The sequence below is a fragment of the Mirounga leonina genome, unplaced genomic scaffold, assembly GCF_011800145.1.
Source record: "Mirounga leonina isolate KUSES-001 unplaced genomic scaffold, KU_Mleo_1.0 Mir_173, whole genome shotgun sequence".
Classification (NCBI taxonomy): Eukaryota; Metazoa; Chordata; class Mammalia; order Carnivora; family Phocidae; genus Mirounga; species Mirounga leonina.
The window spans coordinates 42,178,196-42,201,960 of record NW_023270447.1 but is presented as its reverse complement, the minus strand read 5'-3'; the positions used below and the strand labels follow the sequence as shown (position 1 = coordinate 42,201,960).

Here is a 23,765-nt window from a genome sequence, read left to right as displayed (position 1 = left end):
TACCTTTTATGTGACAGGCTTTGTCTCTTCAAACACTATATCTGTTTTGATCCATCTTGACTTCATGTTGGGGTTAGGTTTAGAAACTGTCAAAAACACTTTTAACAAGCTTGTTATAAAACACGACTCCAAGAGAATCAGCTGAGTAAATTAATGTCTCAACACAAGAAAATATTCAGTGATCATTGTAGTATTTGAAAACAAAGACCCACAGAACTATGGGAAAAAGAGACAGGATCGTGAAATCATACTGAATTCGTGGCAAATTTATTTACATCTGAAATGATTAACAATATGTATATTTTGTAAAACAACATTAACTTTTTCACCAGCCATATTTTATGACTTCATATAATTATATAAAGCATTTCTCAGAATCTTGAAATATATTCAGACACTGAGGCTAAGGGTTTATATGTCAGATAAATAATGAGAAGATCAATGGAAAAATGTCAACAAAAGTCCTTATCACTTAACATTGAATATGAAGAAAAAAATCAATGGAAAAACTTTGTTATTTGCAATTTTTTTTAATTGTCAATTTTAATCTTAGTTTAGAGCTTCACCTTGATCTGACTAGTCAGCATTTGAGTTGTTTTGTTGAGCAAACTAGATATTAAATATTCTATATTCTTAATTTTTTCTATCAGCACAGAAAAGGCAATTTATAGCATAGTACCTTTATAAACAAGTATTTTTATATAAGTGATTTGCTACAGTTTTCCTTCAATTAAGGCCAATTTTATTCTTAAAGAGAGACATTATATTCCTGATTTAATATTTTTGTTCTCAAAGCAGGAGTTTATATTATCCTATTTTCACTATCTTAATATGACCTTGGGACAATAATGGATTAGGCAAATCCATCAGGATTTTATCTTTCAGGGATTGTGCTGTCTTTGGGGAATTGAACCCAAAGACACTGAAATGAAATACATCTCTGGCAGGGTAAAGGGGGCCCTAGGGCAGAATAATTAATGGAATCCCAGGATAAAAGAGATCTTAGACCTCACAGAAAGACAATAATCAGTCTCCACTAAAATCTAGTACTTCTGCTCTCCTGAGTCCTTAGGCCTCAGCAAAGTGGATGGAATGCAACATGTAGTCCTCAAACTAGATGAGGGAATGAAAGTAAACTCAGAAAAATGAAAATAAACTGACACCAGAAAAGACAGAAAGGGTAACAAAGGACAGATGGGAAAAAAGGGCAGGGTAAATATGTAACCATATTATGTCACCAAGAAAAAGAATGAAAGAAAAAGTATATCATGCAAAAGAGAAAAAATATATACAGCATTTATGAGAAAGCACAACATAAGTATATGTTCTACAAGTACTTTTTGCCAGAAAAATATCAAATAAAGCTATGAATTTAAGAAAGGAGGAGCTCAAAAGCAATATGATACATAATAAGAAAACGTAAATGGAGAGAATGCAAAGCAAACAGATTAAGAAACCAAATCATACCACTCTAGACCCAACAAGAGAAATAGTAATAAATAAATAAATAAATAAATAAATAAATAAAGTAATATTAAAAAGCTTTAGATAATCAACATAAATGTGAAAAAAAAAAAGGCAAAGAGTATTAAAGTAACTAGATGATGATGATAGATAAGGAAGATATTGAAAATCCAGGCTAAGAATGATTGGGATCACCATGATAATATCAATCAAATAAAGCATGAAAAATATGGAGGGATATAATGTAAGAAATGTTTTCTGAAATAAAGGAAGAATTAAATTTACAGGTTGAATCCCAAGAAACTGATACAAACAAGTGATACAAAAAATATTTTCTGGTGAAATCATTAAATTCTAAAATTCTCTGGTACCCTAGATTAAAAAAAAAAAAATCAGGTCTTCTACAAGTGAGGAAAAAATGAGGCTATTATCATTCTCATTTACTGTTAGAAATAATTGAATGCCAGCAGACAATGGAACTATGTCTCTAATGCTCCAAGGGAAAGAAAAATATTATACTTAGCGAAAATGATTCAAAGATAAAGGCAAGTGACAGACATTCTAAAACATGGAAATCTTAAGGGGCTATAGCACACAACAACCTGCCAAAATGAAGGAGCCCTGTGATCACTGCATTCATTTAAATACAGAACTACATTTAAACAGCCAAAAGGATTATGACTCAAAAATAAATAAATTTATAAACCCTGACCAAATCAAAGTAAGTCTAGAGGTGGGAAGGAGAGGTAGGAAGAATGATAAGAAAGCTCATTTCCTCATCTGTTTTAACAAGTAGTCAATCCATTTTGTCTAAAACTGTAACAGGCAGGTTTAAAAAATAAATGACTCTTACTTCTTAGTGGTTATTTCTTTCTAGCTATCCAACCATTCATCCATCCATTGTTCCATCTGTCCATCCTCTACATATATGCATATAGATATATTTTCTTTTTTTTTTTATTTTATTTATTTATTTATTCATGAAAGTCAGAGAGAGAGGCAGAGGCAGAGGGAGAGAAGCAGGCTCCCCGCCTAGCAGGGAACCCGATGCGGGACTCGATCCCAGGACCCTGGGATCATGACCTGAGCCGAAGGCAGACGCTTAACCGTCTGAGCCACCCAGGCGCCCGATATATTTTATTTCTTTTAAGTAAGGGCTATGTCCAATGTGGGGCCCAACGTGGGGCTTGAACTCATGACCCTGAGATTAAGAGTTGCATGCTCTATTGACAGCCAGCCAGGTGCCCCCATATAGATATGTTTTAAATAATGGTGTACCAATATTAACATTTCTTACTTATGGATGATAAAATTTGGATTGATTTATAGCTTTCTTCTTTTACTCCTCTGTATTGCTTGAATTTTCAAGAAGTGACCAATATCACTGTAGTGGATTAAAATTGACCACAAATTCTTTACAGGTATTCTTATCAAGAAATGAACTCTGTCTCCTACCCTTTGAATCTTACCTGGACTTGTGCTGGCATCGACCAATAGGGCTTAACAGAAGATATACATTGAGATTACCATGTTCACCCTCTTGGAACCCTGAGACACCCAGGCTGCACAGAGGTGCTAGTTGAAAGACCACATGAAGAGAGAGTCCCGGCAATCCCAGCTGCTCTAACCATCCTAGATGAGACCCTAGACATATGAGTTAGACCAACTTGCCCCAGCTGAATTGCCAGATGATTACAGCTGCATGAGTGAACCCAGGCAGAAGCAGTAGAACATCCTACTCCAATCACAGACTTATGAGACATGATAAATTGGGGTGGAGGGGGTGAGGGGGTGGTGTTAAGGTACTAAGTTTTAGAGTTATTTCTTACATATCAAGAGATAACTGATTTAATCTCTTTTACAAAAGAGTAAAAAAAGTAATTTCAGTACTCTTTTTTTAAAAAAGATTTTATTTATTTATTTATTTGAGAGAAAGAAAGAGCCTGCTTGTGAGAGAACATGAACAGGGGGAGGGGCAGAGGAGAGGGAGAAGCAGTCTCCCCACTGAGCAAGGAGCCTGATGCAGGATCGCAACCTGAGCCAAAGGCAGACACTTAAACAACTGAGCCATCCAGACGCCCCCTAATTTCAGTACTCTTAAACATCTAAATAAGATGCTGAACTCCCCATCCTATATAATAGGGGAAATTCTCCTGAACTTGACTTTTTCCATGGGGTTCACGATTTCCTTCTCAATATGTGCTACAGCCTTCTTTCCCGCTATTAACTACTCCTGACATTCTCCATTGTTGTCTTTGCCTTTTCTCACCAGCCCACTTCATCCTACACTATATATGACTCTAATTCCTCAGTTGCCCCAAAGTACCACAAATTCAAAGCTTGTATATGGCTCAGACTTTTACTAAAGGTAAAAAATAAGATAGTATGAAGGCTGTATTATTTATCTATCACTGTGCAATAAATTACTCCCAAACTTGGCAGCTTAAAACAAGCAATAAACATATATTATTTTACACAGTTTCTGTGGGTCAGGCCTTTAGAAAATGGCTTAAATGGGTGGTTCTGGCTTGGGATCTTTCATGAGGTTGCAGTCAAGATGTCGGCCTGAAATCAGGACCAAAATTCTTGACTGGAGCTGGAGAATCTGCTTCCAGATAGCTCACTCACATGGCTATTGGTAGGAGCGCTCTGGTGCTGCTTGAGAGGCCTCATGACATGAGAACTCACTTCCCCCAGAGTAAGCAAGTGATCCAGGAGAGCAAGAAAGAAGGGGCAATGGTCTTTTTCTTAGACTTAGAGGTCTGTTATTCCAGGGATAGTCTATTGGTTACAGGATAAGCCCTATTCAATGCAGGACTACACAAGGGCATAAATACCAGGAGCTGGGGATCATTGAAGACTGTCTATTACAAGCCTCTTAGGATGAAATTGATTCACATCGTTAGGAATCTGTGTCTGAGCTCTTCATCTTATTAGTGCACCACAAAAAATACCAACAAAATTCCCCAACCAGAGTCACCATAGAGAATTGTACCGTTGTTGGCCGCTCTCTGGTGTGGCCAACGGAGAGTTGAGAGATCTGAGGCCTGTGTCCTAATGCATGGCTATGTCTATCCAGAAAAGGGGAAGGGGGTGTTTTTACAGATTCCACACAAATCTGTTTGAAAGCTTGAAATGTACCTTTGGCAGTAAAGAAAATAACAGAAGTAGAGCTTAAACATTCATAATATTTTAAACAAAATTATGCCAATTCTGTAACCCCCAAATAGGAAAAAACTTTTGAGACATCACTGGAGAACTATTAATATGGAGTTCATTTCTAGTATTTGCCACAAATCAGCAACTTACCAAACTTGCTTTGCAAAATTCAGTCTCTTCCAAACTTACAAACTCATCACAAGATCTAAATTATCCACCCCTTTTAGTTCTTACTTTCTATCACACTGTAATTTTCCAGTGCTTTGAGATGTTTGTTTCTAGACTCCCCAGCATAGTTCTATGTTTCTGTGATATTGTGTTTTAGAAATCAATAGGAGACAAACTCACAGAAAAATTTCCTACATTGTTTTGAAATTATATATTCAAGTAGAAAAAACTTGAAATGTGAATTCAGGGTCACCAGTACCTTTCCAGGCTATTTCATCAATATTCTGAGTATTTGTCCTACCAAACACAAGGTATTTGTAGCATACCATGACCTAATCCAACCAAATCAGTTTCTCAAACCTTTGGAGGACTGCCCAATATATATTATGTTCTTGTTGCACCTGAAAGAGCTACTGCTGAGTCATTTAATTGGCTTTATAAAGAAGAACTCTGTGGAGTTGGAGACACCACTTTGCAGACAATTTCTCAGAATGTCAGATGGTTGTAGTCTTTTGAGTCTGTGCTAGATATTAGCGTAAACTTAAGCTCTATTTCTTTTTTTTTTTTTTTAAGATTTATTGATTTGTTTGAGAGAGAGAGAGAAAGGGGAAGGGTAGAGGGAGAGGGAGAGAGAGAATCCTCAAGCAGACTCCCCACTGAGTGCAGACCCTGACACGAGACTTAATTCCAGGACTCTGAGATCATGACCTGAGCTAGAACTAAGAGTTGGATGCTCAGCTGACTGAGCCCCGCAGGAGCCCCACTTCTATTTCTTATAACCAATACCTCCTCACATTATGGTCCTAGAGCTAGCCTTATCTGTAAGAACAATAAATATGAATGTCATGGGTCACAAACTTCCTTTATTTTTTATATCACTGTGTAATGTGTTATTCTGAGTCAAGCGATTACTTTCTCAGTCAAATTCAGTGTCCTTTTCTTCTGTTTTATCCCTCTTCTTTCTGTCTGCTGGGGAGACCTTACCTTTGTCTGGTTGCTCTGATGTGGTGAGGGACCTGGCCTGTCGTCATCCTCTATCTTCTGCTGGTGTCTGATGAGGTGGCTCCCCATGAGGGAAGGTGGTGAAGTGGAGACCCCAAGCTCTCTTCCCCCAGCAGTTTTTGGTCCTTGGTCTTTATGTTTCCCTGCATCTGTTAAAATTACCTTTGTCACCCCACAGCTTCCAGCTAGCAGGTCCTGTACTCCTTATCCCAATCTCAAGGCTCCTTTGAGTCTACTAGCCTCTCTTAGACAAATCCACACCACTTTGCTAGGCACAGAGCTCCACATTGTGTACTCAAGATTTTCTTGAACTGCCCTTAACTTCACCCCAGGGTTGCTTCACTCAGCCACTGCTGCCCCAGTGCTTAGCTTCAGGCTGGAATACAAGTTGGTCTAAAAGGTTTGGTTCTTCCAAACTACATTCTAAGAGGTGAAGATTAGATTCCCTGTTGTTTGAGCTACTCCCAAATTCCTCTGGGGTTTCCACTGGCCCAGCACCGGATAGGAGCACATGATCCCTTCTCTAAGACAGTTTCTGATACTTAGCTCCTCAGTTTATTCTCTACTCCCTCCTCTATGTCTGTTTTAACTTTAAAATAATTATTATTGGGGTGCCTGGGTGGCTCAGTCATTAAGTGTCTGCCTTCGGCTCAGGTCATGATCCCAGCATCCTGGGATGGAGTCTTGTAGTGTGATCCCTGCTCAGCGGAGCCTGGTTTTCCCTCTTCAGCCCCCCCCTGCTTGTGTTCCTCCTCTTGTTGTCTCTCTCTGTCAAGTAAATAAATAAAATCTTTAAACATAAATAAATAAAATAAAATAATAGTTATTATCTTTTAAAATCATTATGCATTCTTTCCAATGCATGTATTTATGGTATTAAATTTCTGTACTAACCTTTATACATTTGCCTCTGGATTTTCAAAACCAAACCATAGGCTTTGAGCATGTGGAAAATCTTTTCTCTTTGGAGAATCCTGAGTCTTACAACTCAAAAGCTCTTTGATTTTCAAGACTATTGTCTCTGTTTAGGTTTCAAAATGTATTGTTTTTTCTAAGGCTGCCATAACAAAACTCCATGAACTGGGTGGCTTAAATAACAAAAATTTATTTTCTCACATCTCTGGTGGCCAGAAGTCCACGCTCAAAGTGTTGGTAGGGTTGGCTTCTCCTGAAGCCTCTCCCTGTGGCTTGCAGATGGCTGCTTTCTTGCCATGTCTTCACATGGTCTCTCCTCACTCTGTGGGTTATCAGTGTCTTAATCTCCTCTCCTTGTAAAGAAACCAGTCATGTTGGTTTGGGCCCATCCATACGACGTCGTTTCACTTCAATTCTTTTTAAAGGTACGTCTCCAAATATGGTTACAGTCTGATTTACTGGGTGTTAGGACTTCAACATATGAATTTGGGGGAGGGGCACACAATTCAGCCCACAATGCAAAACAATCTACTCAGAAACTCAATTGACTTCTAAGTTTTCTTTGGGTTCCTTTGTGTCCTCTTTCTCTGGGGCAAATGAATACAATTTGTGGCAACTGATTCCATGGATTGAGGGTCTCAGAAACCCAGAGACTTGTCATGGTTTACAAAGCCCTTCACAGTCTTTCACTAACGTCTCTGATCTCTTCTACCAGTTCTCCCCACATTTCACTTTCTCTCCTCAGCTCAGACAAAATTTCTTTCAGATTCTCAAAATCTACACTGTGTCTCTCACCTCTGGGTCTTCAAAATGTTGTTCCCACAACTGATATGCTATCTTGTCATTCTGCTTCTCTTTCCCTTGTTAGCTCCTGCGAATCATTCATGTCTCATGCTGTTTTCCTTGGTACCTAAAACCAGTTTAAGCTTCCCTATTTGTTAGGCTTCCCATAGCATACAACCGTACTTAGCATTTTCTAGAAATCAGGCAATACACTTTTTGTTATTTATGTAGTATCTGTATTTTCTACTAAGCTGTAAGCTGCATAGTGGCAGGGATAGTATATAGTATCTGTGTTGGTCACACATCCAGAGGGTCCGACACAATGTATGACATAAAATAGAAGCCTGATAAATATTTGTTAAATGAATGAACAGTTAACTCTCAGACATTATTGGCTTGGTTCATAAGAACAGTATCTTGTGGAATTATACCCACATGTTTTTTCAAAAGCAAAGACTTTGCTCCAGGTATTGGTCAGGATTGTTAGGTGTAAGCAACAGAAACTTACTTAGGTTAATTTAAGCAGAAAAAGTATATTGAGGCGCTGGCAGTGTCTTCCGGAGAACCAGAGAACCAGGTTTGGAGGCTACAATGCCAGGTACAACGACCAAAATCACAATGCACACCCGCTGCTCCCCCTGTCGGCGTCACTGGACACGGGGCAGTAGTCCTGCGATGAGCGCCACTGTCCCTGTGGCCTCGAGGAAGCTGCATCTCCTGCAAGGCAGCCTCCAGCCCCGTCCCACCACTGCCACCAGAGCCTCCACTGCCCAGTTACCGCCCTTGCACCCTGTCCTCGCTGCCGCTGCTGCCACCTCCACACGATATAGGCAGACCCCGCTTCTTCCCGTCACCAGCTTCCAATTCAGTCCTTGGCTGGGCAGAACCTAGCTCATCTGACCAATACTACAACGGAGGCTGGAGAAGACAATGTCTGCTATTTTAACATCTCTGAGGAATAAGGGCTGCTCCTCATAATGTGAGAAAGTCCCAAACATAGGAAGGAGGTTCAGACATGAGGAGACCAAAAAAAAAAAAAAAAAAAAATGACAAATGATCTCGCTTTGTTACTGCAGAAGCCAGAAGTTCCATGACCCCACAAGTGCTGCGTCTTAAGAGTATGTGTGTAGGTGTGTGTGTTTAAAGCATCTTTATAATCTTTGACATTAAACTTACAAAGCATAACTAAAAAAGAAGGTCCATTGAGATGCTAACATCAGTGTTCAACCTTGCAGGCTTACCGCTGACCAATTCCACACTCCATGCACACTCAGTGGTCACGTCCATCCCAATGACACGTTCCCCTAATTCTTCTACCTCCACCTCCTTTCCTATAACCACCCCTTTCTTCAGAACCTTTTATTCAACCTTTCATGTACTTGAATTTTCTCACCCCAAGAGAGCAAGGGCTATGTCAAATGATCGTGGGTATGTAGTGCTTAGTGGGGGTTGTACACATAATAAGCTGTCTTTCAGCAAACAAGTACTCTTATGGAACCATGAGAAAGAAGCCTGCCTATTGCATGCCACCTCCTTGCAGCACTGGGTTCTTCTCAGTGCTTAGAGCTTCTTTCATGGCAGCTATTTGGGGCATTGACTTGACTCTTTCACTAGCTTGAGTTAATCTCTCACCACTTTCTCATGCAGTATCAATATTAGGAAACATCTTTGTCTCATGTCTTTGAACAGCTTGATCACACCTATGTGTTCTTAGCACCACAGCCAACAGAGAGCCTTCTCCCTGCATCCTTTCCCTCCTTCCATCCCTTAGAACTTCTATAGTTTTTCAGTTCTTTTAATTCCTGCTCCTTTCCACAAAAGTCCTGCCTCCTCTGGTGTCCTGACTCTGAATCATCTTCTCCACTGCCAGGTGCTACTGATGAAGGTGGGGACCTGAGGAATATGGAAGAAATGATGAGAAAGAATTCCTCATAATGATATGGACTTTATTATTTTCTTTAACTTAAAGACCTCTTATACTGAGGTCTTTTACTCTTGATAGCTTATCTCCCCCCTTTTTTCTCTTTATTTGCCTTCCATGAGTTTGAAGGTTATATTTTCCATATTCTTTCAGTAGTTACCCCAAATACTTTAACATGGATACTTTAAAAAGTCCAATGTTAAAATCTTCCTATTTCTTTTCAAGTACAAAGATACTAGTGCTTCAGATCTAATCAATCTTCTCCCAAATTATATACCGTTGTTATCCAGTATTTGGTTTTATATGTTTTTTTAATTTGACAAAGTAGATATTATTTTATGTGGTCACTATTTGTTTAGATTGACCTACATATTTATAGAAATCTTGGCTGGTCATTTCTTTCTGCATCTGAGGTTTTCTGTTTGGTATTACTTCTACCCGAAACTCATCCTTGAGAATTATCCTTAAGAATCTATTGGTAAATTCTGTTATCTTGTTTTCTTTTAGCCTGGATATCTTAATCTTTCCCTCCCCTTCTTGAAAGATTATTTCACCACATATTCCATTGTAGGTTGACAATTATTTTCACTCAGTGCTTTAAAAATATCATTCATTGTCTTGTGGTTTTCATTATTGTTGCTGAAAAGTCACTCAATCAGGCTACTTGCAATATCTTTGTAGAAAGTCTTGACTCTCTAGTTGCTTTTCAGGTCTTCTCTTTACCTTTGATATTTTGTAGTTCCACTATTATTTATATCTCAATGATAATTTCTTTCTCCTTAACTTTGCCTGAAAATTTTGGACTTCCCAAATCTGAGGATTAGTTGTGTGTGTGTGTGTTTAATTTCTAGGAAATTTTGGTTATTATTTTCTACTATTCCTTCTTCTGCATTCTCTTTATTATTCTTCTGAAACTCCACTTAAAAATATGTTAAAACTTGTCTGTCATCAATGTCTCTTAATCTATCTCTTCCCTTATTTTTATGCTAACAGCGTGTATCCTTTATAACTTTTAATAGCATTGAAAAAAATCCACCTCTAGCTAAATATAATTGGAAGTACAAGGCTCCAGAAAGGGAGCTGGAAGTAACCAAACATTTTTCTGTCACAGTGCAAAAGCTTAATCTTCAGTTAGACCTAATCCATTTGCTGGCCCTGGCCCATCTCTGGAAAAGACACAACTACCCCCAGTCCAAAAGGCTTTAAAAACTACTGGTTCCATACCCAACTCTGTCACAATAATCACAACTCTGAACTAGTTGTTTGCAAGACAAAGTTGGCCAGACACCAAAAGTATGATCTCTATTTTTTTAAAATAAGCTCTACGCCCAGTGCAGGGCTTGAACTCATGACACCAAGATCAAGAGTCTCAAGAGTCACATACTCTACTAACTGAGCCAGCCAGGTGCCCTGATCTCCATTTTTATATGCTGAGTTTGATGGATTTGCAGTTAGAAATGCTATCTACCTTTGCATAAGCAGCCACCATGTTGCCTCTTTACTCTACATCTAATGACCAGACTTGCAAAATAATGTGCTCATCCTCAAAGTACTCAGTACCTACTGCCTGGTTTATCATGACTGCTACTGTCATTCCTGCTAGGAAATCAAAAGTAAATATAATTAAATGATTGTCCTGGTCATCGCTCACCAGACCAGGTGACAACTCACAGCACACACATACCATTTCAAATCCTTTTTGGAAATAGATATTTAAAATAAATAAATAACAAGGCCTTTCTCTGAATAATAGTGTGTCCACACCTGGTGTTAATTTATTTATACTACGAAAGCAAGTGTTTTCTGTGATCTCCATGTAGTTGGATCAAGGTGGGTTTTGTCTTTATATTGAGTACAAGGTTGAATATAGCAAATGTTCTAAAAAGAAAGCTCTAGGAAATTAAGTACTATGTAAAAGTGTTCCACAGTCAAGCAAGTATGAGAAACACTGCATTAAATATGATTAACAAAGTTAAATAGGCTTCTTCACGGCAGGACTTTTCAGAACCTCTAATATACTAATGCACATTGTAAATCACAAAGAAGAAGATTATGTGTAGCATTTTTTAAATGTATTTGACCACAGAGTAGTTTGAGCATTGTACAAGATGTGTACCATGTTTGTGTTTGAGTTTCTTATAAGATGTGTTCCACAAAAGAGACTTGCAGATCTTGTTGGAGAATAGGCATCGCCTTATCGCTCAACTTTCTAGAGGAAATAAAAACAGCAATCCCATGAGAAGCCTCTCTTTTCGAGCCATCTGGTATTGATTTTTCATCTGTCAGCTGAAATATCTCTGTCGCAGCCATCTGAAAGAGATGTTCATTGTCACACAGTGTTTTGTCTGACTACTCTGAGTAAGCGCAGACCTCCCTGCTTCCCCATTTGGTTTCCCAAGACAGCTCCAACCCTGCCCTGTTCCTGGAATCTTCTCCTCATGTCTTCACCTCACCCACTTTGGCTTCCAACCTTCATGACTTGCTATGTCCACTGAGCTCTGTGCCTTGGCTTTTTGGTTGCTGTTGTTATTTTCAAGAACCCATTCTCTTTCTAGCTGTAAGACTTGGCTCCTGCACTGTGTTTTGTATCTCCACTTCTTGCACTAAATAGTATGTTCCCGTCCACCTAATCTTAGCTACTAGCAACCTCTTGCTTCTATCTTCTTACACATCCTTTCCAACTTCCCTGTAGATGCTTATTCTAGCCACGTCCTTGACCTTCACCTGTGGCATGGACCACAGCCATGATGTAACATTGACTACTGATGCTTGCCAGGACCACAAAATATTGGAAGGAATTCTCTTGCCACATAAAAGATAAATGCAGCTATCAGAGTGCACCTTGAGTACTCAGGCTCAATATTAGTGCTTGGATCCTTTTGAGTTCCCCATGGTTTGCAGGTTATACTGTATTAGTCAGTGGGTGTCTTAGAGTCATTTTGCACGAATAAACAATCGCATTATGAAAACTTGTTTCTTCTCTATTTTTAATATATTTTATTGTTACACAACACTCCATAAATCTTGCTCATTCACATGTTATTAGGAGTCATGGCAGCTCTTTGCTTGTAGCCTAGAGATTATGATTGGCCTGTCATTTTATTTGATCTTCTTTTGTTTTTAGTTATTTTTTCTGTTTAAGTGCCCAAAGCCCTACTGGCAAAAATGCTTTCAAATCAGAATGTATTGTTAATATTCCAGACCACACACTTGGTTCTTCATGTGGCTTTGAGTTTTGCTGCTGAGATGATTGTGCATGATATTCTCATGGTGAGAAAATGTGACCAATTCAGCCTATTTTGCAGAACTCCTTTGTTCCCTCAGGCAAACTTGGCATGATTTTGTTAAAGGTTCAGTTGGGATAATCCATATTCTTTCCCCAAGGTCACTTTTCAAATTCCTTGTCAATCAGCTTAATGAAAGGTAAGTAAGTACCTGACTTTAGAACAGCCAAATAGCATGAGTTTCTTAGGATGTGTGTGTGTGTGTGTGTGTGAGAGAGAGACAGAGAGAGAGAGGGACAGATAGAGAGAGACAGAGAGAGAGAAAGAAAGAGATCGAGAGAATATGAGTATGTGCAGTAGGGAGAATTGAAGGGAGATAACAAGTCTCTCATTCAGTGACATCATGAAGCATGAAACTTTAAATGTTATGTAAAATTGACAAGGTTATTTATCAATTGAGAGACAGATACTATCACAAAAAGATACTTCAGTGCTTATTTTCATTAACCAGGATGAGTACATTTACAAAGGATTTAGAGGATGCTGTAAATCATATTTTTAAGGAATATGACTTCCCCATGCTGAGCCACCCTCAGAGACAACTGTTGTTTGCCCAAGCCTACCTGTGTCTGTTCCGTAGAATCACTTCATCCTCCACAGCAAAACTGAGCAAGCCTGGGCTGTGCTTGTTTCAGGCTCTTCTGTTACTGCTTGGCTCACCTACATTCTCTCTCTGGACACATCCACACATTCTCCCCTCTGAGTCAAGAGTATTCGGCACTTATTTTCCTGCAGGGATTGGTTCTTCTTCCTGTCCACCTAGCCAACACTTACTCATCTCTCACGTCAAACTCATACCAATTCAATTCTAAACTCCAAAAACGTAGAGGCTATGTCTATGTTACTCTCAGTCACTTACCCAGTACCTGGCACATAATAAATTCTCAAAAAATATCTGTTGAGTAAATAGGAAATGAATGAGTGTGTTTTAAACATGGTTAGAAAATCAGGAAACCTTTGGGGATACCAAAAGTTCAGGTGTAACCCTGCTCAAAGTGTCAGTCCTGCAGGGGGCAGCTCAATTATTTACCTGTTCCTTTGCTTGATATGCATTAAGCTCCAACTCTGTACCAGTGCTCCACTAGCTTTTATGGGGGATACAAAGTTAAATCAAATTTGAACCCTATTCTCCAAAAATCTATAGTTTAATAGGGGAAGTTTGATATGCACATCAATAACTAAAACACAAGATTGAAAGTGACAAAAGCCAAGAGAGGAAACCTATGATAGATGAGAAGAGGAAAGAGATTAATTATGTAAGAAGATGTTAAAATGAGACTTTGCTATCTCACTTTGAGAACAACCCAAGAGATACCAAGAACCAGACTGGGTCTCCACTGCACTAGAGCAAAATGCTAAGAGACTCACCTTGAGAGCATAGAGGCAATGATGTCCCACAGGCCAGGTCAGAGGGGATTTCTTGGGAGAGAACAGTCAGTGTACTCTGCATTGCCTACTCACTGACTCTGCAGGTACAAGAAAAGGAGTCGATTTCCTTCACCTCATGCCAAGTCAGGGAGCTCTAAGGGCACCTCGGAAGTTTGGGGAACGTGAAGACCTGTGCATTAACCTAATCCAGCCATCTGAAGGTGAGTGACTAGCCCGAGCAGAGTACAGAGAGAGGAATGTATGGGCACCAATCTACAGTTCCACAAAGAGCAGGTTTTTCCAGGAAGGAAAGATATAGATTCCATGAGATGGAGCTGATCTGAAAGCTTCACAAAATGAATCATGCTCAAGAAGCCTCCCCAGCAAGGAGAAAGGACCCCAAGGGAGAGGGTCTGTGTAGGGTATGTTTGGAAGTCCAGGCCTGGGAGCAGCTCATAACGCAGCTGCTGGAGGACAAGCATTGTGTATGTGGGGCTGGGCAGCCTGGGGCAGGGAGCCTCTGAGGTCTCAGCAGGACACTCTCCAAAAAACCCACAAAGCACTTCATAGGAGCCAGCATCCGGGAGAGCAAAGTACATTGCAGTGCTCTGGCCATATAAAACAGTGCCATTCCCCTAGTGCCCTGTGCCTTGGCCTGAATCTAAGGGCTTACACAAGCCCCAGCCAGAGAGCATAAGGAGTAGCTGGGAACTGATGAAGAAGCTGACCAGGAACATCACTGCCTCCTCTGTGGGCTTCCCCGCCTAGGGCAGGCCCCCACTGGGATGGGAAGCTATATATTGGACAAGAGTTTGAGGTTGGGATGGTTACCTTGGACCAGGCTTAAGTTATGTGATTATTAGGCTAGAGTGGATTTTTTTAATGCCCAAACGAAGGGACTATTTATCATCTAAGCGTGACTGGAAAAGCCATGGGATCTGCCAGTATTTTATCTGTGAAGGGAAGGAAAGAGAAGGGAAGGGAAAGATTTTTTTTTATTTTTTATTAAAATGCAATACACATACAGAAAGTACATTTATCATAAGTATACAGCTTGACAAATTTTTGCAAATTGAACACATCCATGTAACCAGCACCCAGATTAAGCTATAACCCCCCAGAAAACCCCTTTGGGCTCCCTCTGAGTCACTACTTCTCCCTCAGATAACTACTATCCTTACTTCTAAGAGCACAGATGAGTTTTGGCTTTTTGTATCTTATATAAATAGAATCATACACTATGAGCACACTATGATTCCTTTGTGTCTTTTTTTGCTCAACATTCTGTTTATAAGATTCATCCATATTGTCATAGATTTTATTTATTTATTTGAGATAGAGAGTGAGAGAGAGAGCATGAGCAGGGGACAGAGGGAGGGAGAGAGAGAAGTAGGCTCCCAACTAAGCAGGGAGCCCAACGTGGGGCTTAGTCTCGGACCTGGAGATCATGACCTGAGTCAAAGACAGACGCTTAACCGACTGAGCCACCCAGGTGCCCCTTCATAGATCTTTTTTTTTTTTTCATTGCTGTATAGTATCCCTTTGTATGACTACACCATATTTTATTTATCTATACTTCCACAGATGGGCATTTGAATAGTGCTGTTATATATGTTCTAGTAAATGTCTTTATTTCTGAATATATACCCAGAAGAGGGAATTGCTGGTTTATAGACTATGCACACATTCAGCTTGAGTAGATATTGCAGAAATGGTTGTATCAATTTTCACTCCCACCAGCAGTGTATGTGAGTTCTGTTGCTTCACCACCTCACCTGATACTTTCCTACTTTTTCATTTTATTCATTCAGATGGGAGCAATGGTATCTCACATTGGTTTTAATTTGCTTTCTCTTGAAGACCAATAAAGTCAAACATTTTTTAATGTTTATTAGCCATTTCTCTACCTTTCTTTGTGAGATGACCAAGTTTTTGCCCCTTTTTTGTAAATGGATTATCTCTCTTTTTCTTATTACTTTGTAGGAGTTCATTATATATGTTTGATATGAAATCTTTGTCAGATATAGGTATTGAGAATATCTTCTTTCAATCTAGGTTGCCATCTTACTGTCTGAAAATATTTTGATGAACAGGTGTCATTAATTTTAACATAGTCCAATGTATAATTTTGAGTATGGATTCAAATAAAAATTTTTTCTCATGGATATATCCAATTCACCAACACTATTTATGGAAATAACTATCTTTCCTCTATATTGTGTTGTATTTGTTATAAACTAGATTCCACATATGTATGGGTGTGTTTCTGGACTTTATTCTGTTGTACTGGTCATTTATCCATCTTTGCACCAATATCATATTGCCTTAATTATTTACTATGGTTTTCTAAAACATAGTGATATCTAGTAATGGAATTATCTTTTAAGAGTTCCTTAGGGGGCCCTTGGGTGGCTCAGTTGGTTAAGCGTCTGCCTTCGGCTCAGGTCCCAGGGTCTGGGGTAGAGCCCTATGTCAGGCTCTCTGCTCAGTGGGGAGTCTGCTTCTCCCTCTGCCTGCCACTCCCCCTGCTTATGCACTCTCTCTCTGTCAAATAAATAAATAAAATCTTAAAAAAAAAAAAAAAAGAATTCCTTAGAAGTTTTGAATTCTTGGCGCACCTGGGTGGCTCAGTCGGCTAAGCATCTGCCTTTGGCTCAGGTCATGATCCTGGGGTCCTGGGATCGAGCCATGCATTGGGCTCCCTGCTCAGTGGGGAGACTGCTTCTCCCTCTGCCCTTCACCCCGCTCATGCTCTCTCACCCCGCTCATGCTCTCTGGCTCTCGTTCTCTCAAATAAATAAAACCTTTAAAAAAAAAAGTTCTGAATTCTTTGTATTTCCATATGAAATTTAAATCATTGGGTGTCTGGGTGGCTCAGTCGATTAAGCATCTGCCTTTGGCTCAGGTCATGATCCCAGAATCCTGGGATCAGTCCCTGTGTCAGGCTCCCTGATCAGTGGGCAGTCTGCTTCTCCCTCTGCCCCTCATCCTGCTAATGCTCTCTCTCTCAAATATATAAAGAAAATCTTAAAAAAAAAAAGGAAATTTAAATTACCTTCATAATTTTATGTCAATTACACCTCAATAAAGCTGAAATTAAAACAAACAAACAAGTAAAATCAATTCATAATTTCTGACCAAAAAACTGGCTGGAATTTTGATTGAAACTGTTTTGGATTTATATATAAGCTTTTGGGGAATTTTATGTCTTTAAAATATTTAGTTTTCTAATTCATAACCATGGTATATTACTTTATTTAGTTCTTATTTACTCTGAGTTATGTTTTCTAGCTTTCAGTATAGGGCTCTTCACAATTTTTGCTATATATATACTCTTATGTAGTTCCTGTTTTTATTCTACTGTGATATTGGTTTTATTTTTTTTTTAAAGATTTTATTTATTTATTTGACACAGAGAGAGATAGTGAGAGCAGGAACACAAGCAGGGGGAGTAGGAGAGGGAGAAGCAAGCTCCCCGCTGAGCAGGGAGCCTGATGCGGGGCTTGATCCCAGGTCCCTGGGATCATGACATGAGCCGAAGGCAGATCCTCAACGACTGAGCCACCCAGGCACCCCTGTGATATTGTTTTTTAACTTTTCATTTTTCTCTTTTTTGTTGTATATGAAAATATAATTTATTGTATATAGCTTTTGTGAAGAATAATTTTTTGAAGAACTTTAATGTGCTAGGTACTCAATATGATATTTTTATTTATATTGTCTCTTTAATCTTCACCACAATCTTGCAGGTATATTTCATCTTCATTTGTTAGAGAACACTGAGGTTCAGAATAAGGTAGAAATTTTCCCAAAGTCACACAAAAAGTATTCGAATTGCTTTTGAAGAATAGATCAATTTTCCTATTTGAAGACATGTCATGGAAAAGGCCACCCAGGCATAGAAACTGTCGTTAACAAAGCAAAAAAGGCAGGAAAGTAAAGGGAAGGGAAGAAGGAATGGGAAAAAGGAAAGGGAAGGAAAGGTGAGATGTTCCTTCTGATTAGCATCTATAGGTTATGGTACATTGAAAAATAAAGTCAGAAAGGTAAATTGAAGACCAGAGTGTAGAGTTTCCTACGTAAATATGAAGTTTTCACCTTCACTTGTTAGCCTCTAGCCTTGTGGGATCTGGAAAATCTGGAACAGAAAACTTGCAGTAGGATTGAGACTCATCAAGTCTACAATTTTATCTCTCTAGCCATGTGAAACCCCCCAAACCTCTTCTGTTTTTCTGACCCTAGCAGTCACTTCTCACTGGGCAAAGTCTGGTTTGTTACCCTCTTGCCTGCCAAAAATTTGGCAAAAACTCCTAAAGAGAAAGCATCTGCAAACCCTCAGCTCAGATCTCATGGTTTTCTGTCTTTGGCATCTTAATCCATCTAGTCTTCATGGTTTCTACAGTTCTCTGAGCCTTGACATAGATGGCTTTTGTAGTTTACTGGGTTTCCTAGTTGTCCTTGACAGGAGATTTGACCTACCTTATATCTCTCCATTCTACCCAGGAGTGGAAGTCAAACTTTGCTCTTTGTGTTTCTATTGAGAGGTTTTGGGTTTTTGTTTTTGTTTTTTTTTTAATAATTACTCATAGAGATATAATATATGTTCAATAAATACGAAGATCTTAAGTGTAGAGTTAGGTAAGTTGTTTTGTTGTTGTGTTTGCTTCCAACTGTGTTAATCTCTTTTTATTCTTTTGGTAATTTCTTCCAGAGTTAACTACTTCAGCTTGTGATTGTCAGTGATGAAATATGTAAGGAATCCACTTCAAATGTTGGCACAGCTATGAGCATGGCCTTTCCCTTTACTTGAACTCAGAATGAAGATATTTGGATCTTGTATTTTAGGTTCCAGTCCCAGAAGTAGTTTTCACCATAGAAGTTATCTGCAGTCTTCTGCTTTCTAGCAGTAGTCCACAACCAAGTTCTTGCTTCTCCAGGACTCAACACAGGATGGATTTAAATATGTATTAAACAAAGAGCATTCTCTCAAATGAGTTGAAATGCATTTTATTTTTAGACAACCTATACGACATGATTTTTTTTTCTTAAAAACAATGCCTCCACTCCAAGTAAATCAAGGTCAAAATTAATGAAGAGCTCAAGATGACAGGAGTCGTGTGGTCTTGGTCCTGGTATTGCATGGGTGAAGAGCAGCAGCCGGTTATGGCAACAGGTAATACATCCAAAGTCATAGCCAAGTTCGTTAACAGTTTTCCATTTCTAAACCATCCTTAAAGAAAATCATATATGGGGTCCCACCACCCTCATGGTAGTCCGGCAGAGCAACCATCTGGAATCCAATTCCATCTGGATTCATGTTTTCACCAATAAAGAACACGTAGTTTTTGAAATTAGCAAAGATGTGCTTGATTTGTTCTGCAGTCCCTATCATAAAAGGTATTCTTCTTTCTGGCCTCAGTGCTTCAAGTTTGCCTTTGATTGGTTTCATGTCATCTTTGATGCACTTCTTGTAGACTTCTTTTGTGAAGCTGGTTTCCTGCAAGTGATGGTTTGTGACAATATCAACATCGGTGATGACTGTGCTTTCAGGCCCTTCACCCTTGGGTCCTTCAGTGGAGGCATTTCCACCACTTAGTGAGTCATCAGCATTACCCTCTGTCCTACTGACCATCTTCTCCATCTCTGGGCATAACCCATTCGCCATCCTGTATCTTGGAGAACATCTCATCATTGTTAATGAGGTTCAGGTTGATATCATGATGGTGGCTGGAGAGAGGCAATGGAGGCTCTAGCTTAGCAGGACCTGGAGCTCTGAGTGAGCGCCCTGCTGCCAGAGCGGCACTCGGGGTGAGGGAGGGAGCAGGTGGAAAAGAGAGTTAGTAAGTTTTGATAAATGTATACATCTGCATAATCAACACCCCAGTCATGATGTAGACTATTTCCATTACATGAGAACATTCTTCGTGACCCTTTAGATGTAAACCTGCAGAAGGAAACATTATTCCGATTTCTATCATAACTTAGTTTTGCTTTTTCTGATTTTCAGATAAATGGAATTATACAATATGTTCAATACTGTGTCTGGCCTCTTTTACTCAGCATAATGTTTTTGAGACTCATCCATATTATTGCATTTATGAGTTCATTCATTTTTATTTCTGAGTAGAGTTTAGTATCATGAATATACCATATTGTCTATCCAATCTCCTGTTGATGGACATTCTATTTATGTTGGCTTGTGATTACTATAACTAAAGTTGCTATGGACATTCATATACAAGTTTTCTTGTGGACATACAGTCTCATTTTCCTTGGATATATACTTAAGAGCAGAATTACTGAGTCATATAGTGAGTGTTTGTTTAACTTAATAAGAAATATATGGAATCTATGGAAGTTCCATTTGCTTTATACCTGTATACATTTCCTAGGGTGGCCACAACAAATTATCACAAACTGGGTGGCTTAAAACAACTGAATTCTATTGTCTCACAGTTCTGGGGGCTAGAAGTCCAAAATAAAGATATTAGGAAGGCCAAGATCCCTCCAAAGGCTTCAGGAGAGGATCCTTTTTTCTTTTACAGCTACTGATAAACCCGGATGTTCCTTGGCTTCTATCACTCTAATCTCTGCCTCCATCTTTACATGACTTTCTCCTTGTATCTCTGTCTTCAATTGCCATCTTCTTATAAGGACACTGTTGTATTGGATTAGGGGTCCATACTGTGATTCACCACATTACCTAATTATATCTGCAATGATCCTGTTTCCAAAAAAGGTCACATTCTGAGGTAGTGAGGGTTGTCTTGAAATTGACTGTTCTTTTTTTCTACAATGTCTAATCTTTTAAAATCTATCCAGTATATTTTTCTTTTTTGATATTGTATGTTTCAGCTCTAGAATCTCAAGTTGATTATTTTAGAGTTCCCGTTTCTTTTCTGGGATTCCCTGTTTACCCATTTTGTTCATCTCTTATTTTTAGTTCTTTAACATATTTATAATAGCTGTTTTAAAGGATGATACATTATAGAGATAACATATATTTTTATATCCTCTCTCTAAAGAAAGTTGAGTTTGTACTAACAGACAGCTAAGCTATTGGCACATCAGTCTTATTGAGAAATAATTGGTATACTATGTAAGTTTAAGATGTATAGCATGATAGTGTTACTTACATAAATTGTAAAATGATTATCACAATAGGTTCAGCTAACCTCCATCATCTCATATAGAAACAATATTCAAAAAAGAAAGAAAAAAAGAAAACATTTCTCCTTGTGATGAGAACTTTTAGGCTTTATTCCCTTGACAACTTTCCTATATATCATATAGCAGTGTTACCTGTAGTCATCATGTTGTACATTACATCCCTAGTACTTATTTACATTATAACTAGAAATTTGTACCTTTTGACCATCCAATTTTCCTCCACTTTTTTTTCTCCTCTCACCCGGTTTCTTTCTTTTTTTTTTTTTTTAAAGATTTTATTTATTTATTTGAGAGAGAGGATGAGAGAGAGAGAGGATGAGAGGGGGGAGGGTCAGAGGGAGAAGCAGACTCCCTGCCGAGCAGGGAGCCCGATGCGGGACTCGATCCTGGGACTCCAGGATCATGACCTGAGCCGAAGGCAGTCGCTTAACCAACTGAGCCACCCAGGCGCCTTCACCCCGTTTCTGATAACCACAGTTCGTATGCCTTTAATGTTAAATGGCAGCTTGTTTTAGGTTCTGTTATAGTGGATTTATTTCCATTTTGCTTTTAATTCTAGATTGGAGCCCTTAGTCCTAAGCTTACTCATAAGGTGCGGCTTTTATGAGGTTTTAGTGAAAAGTCTAAGATATTTATCAAACTCTTCTTACTTGGCAGAATTTGAATTTCAAACTCTTTCTCCCCAGGTCCTTGCAGCTACTGAAACCTTTGCCTCCTAGCTGCTACTTTTTGCTAGGCTTCTTGGATTCTCACTCTACATTTACAGTTTTGGAGACAACTACAAGATTTGAAAGGAATTTCAATGAAGAATTTGAAGGGTAGTAGACAACTATTAATATAAAAGGTATGTTCCTCATCACTCAGGATAGGCTAAGTTGATCTGCAATGAACAACTAAAAAATCTCAGTTTTCAGTAGCTTTAAAAGGAGTGAGAGTTGTAGCTTGCCTCAAACTAACACTCCAGCTGATAACAATTACGGACAGTAGACTCTGGGCTTTATTTTAATGTTTATTTGAAAAACATACAGCTATCACACCAATCCCTTGATTTTAATCATATTATTGCTTAAGTCAAGTTAATTAAAATAAAATTTGTCAATTTAAAGAAAAATATGAAAAAAATAATAGGACAATTGATGCCTGGAAATGGACAAAATTTCTGAGGGTGATATCCAAATTACTGATGTATGACAAATAGTATAAATTATTCTCATAAGTCCAAAGCACACTTAGGTTAGGCAAAAGAATGTGTTTGAGATGGTTACTTGAATGATAACAGTTAATTAAGAAAATATGATTCTTTTCACTAAAAATTGACTATAGTGGTGTATTACTAAGGAGATACAGTTTTAGAAAAATATTGAGTACATTCATAGGTTTTGAGGAATAATAGTAAGAGTTAAAAACAGTAATAGTAATATTGTAATTTGATGCTTTAACTAATACTGCCATTAACTTTTCCACGTCTTTAGTAAAGTTGTAATATTAGACCAGATAATGACCTCTCTACTTTGAATTTCCTGTTGTCTAAAGTTTGTAGAATAAGCCAATATTATAATGTATTTTTAGATTTGCCAATGATGAGTAAAAATAATTATAATTCTTCAACAAGTTTATATAGTTTTGGCCTTGCCATGCATATTTTACTCCTTTTCAGCTCCTTTTTTCTGCTATTTCTTAAATGGCATCCCCACACTACATTGATGAAAAATGGCATAGATCCACATGCCACTATTGTTTAAATCCAAGTCCATGACAACCTGAATCTAAAATGAATGCTTGAGTCAGTGTTAATGAATCAGTACATTCATAATTGGAAAATAAGCCTCTTTCTCTCCCCCCTGACTTGCTGATACCTCTCATTAGCTGGTGGTTCTGAGAATGCCTGTGATAAGCATCTGAAGGCAAAGTTGGATGGAGAAATATTCTAATCCTATTGATAGCAGAAGAAAAGGGAGAGGAATTGGGATTCTTCCCCCTATTTATAGTATTTTAATTAAGCTAAGACTTTGTTGTGTTGTTTACAACTAGGAGAAATACTACAGGCAGCTGCATTTTATATATTGAGTGGCTATAAATAGAAGAATTAATACAGAAGAGATTAAAAGGCTTTGTGGATAATAGGTGTCTGTTACCTCCCAGCACACTATTATGCTTTTATTAAAGAAAGCCAGTCTGTATACCCACTTTTTTGAAATTGAATTTTCTAAGCTAGAAAAATTGGATCCAGAATGCTGAATCCAAGGATACATAAGAGAATGTCCCTTTTAATTCTCACTTTAAAACTCTTTAAGCACAATTCATACTTACATATTAGTTGTATGACTTTTTATTTGAAATCTTTCTTTTCCTAGATAGCTATCTCTTTTTCACTGCTATAAGCCTCTGGCATAGGACCTGACACAATAAACATCCTCAACAAATATTTGTCAAATAATCAAAAGAATAATTTTTAAAGAGATTGACTATATAAAAGTATTGTAAATACTTGTGTGATATAGCAAATAATATGTAAGGAACTAATATAAACT

The 23,765-nt window shown here is 38.4% G+C and overlaps 1 protein-coding gene across 1 annotated transcript; it reads right to left on the bottom strand.

Annotated features, from left to right (window-relative positions):
- Nucleotides 1-19,267: 19,267 nt before the first annotated feature.
- On the bottom strand, nucleotides 19,268-20,691 carry LOC118020211 (translationally-controlled tumor protein-like). Its single transcript, XM_035020153.1, has one exon. The coding sequence runs from the start codon at nucleotides 19,754-19,756 to the stop codon at nucleotides 19,268-19,270; it is 489 nt and encodes a 162-aa protein (XP_034876044.1). The 5' UTR covers nucleotides 19,757-20,691.
- Nucleotides 20,692-23,765: the final 3,074 nt, after the last annotated feature.

Excerpts from the sequence above, each read along its gene's own strand:
- LOC118020211 (XM_035020153.1), bottom strand. The coding sequence starts at position 19,756 with ATGATGAGATGTTCTCCAAGATACAGGATGGCGAATGGGTTATGCCCA.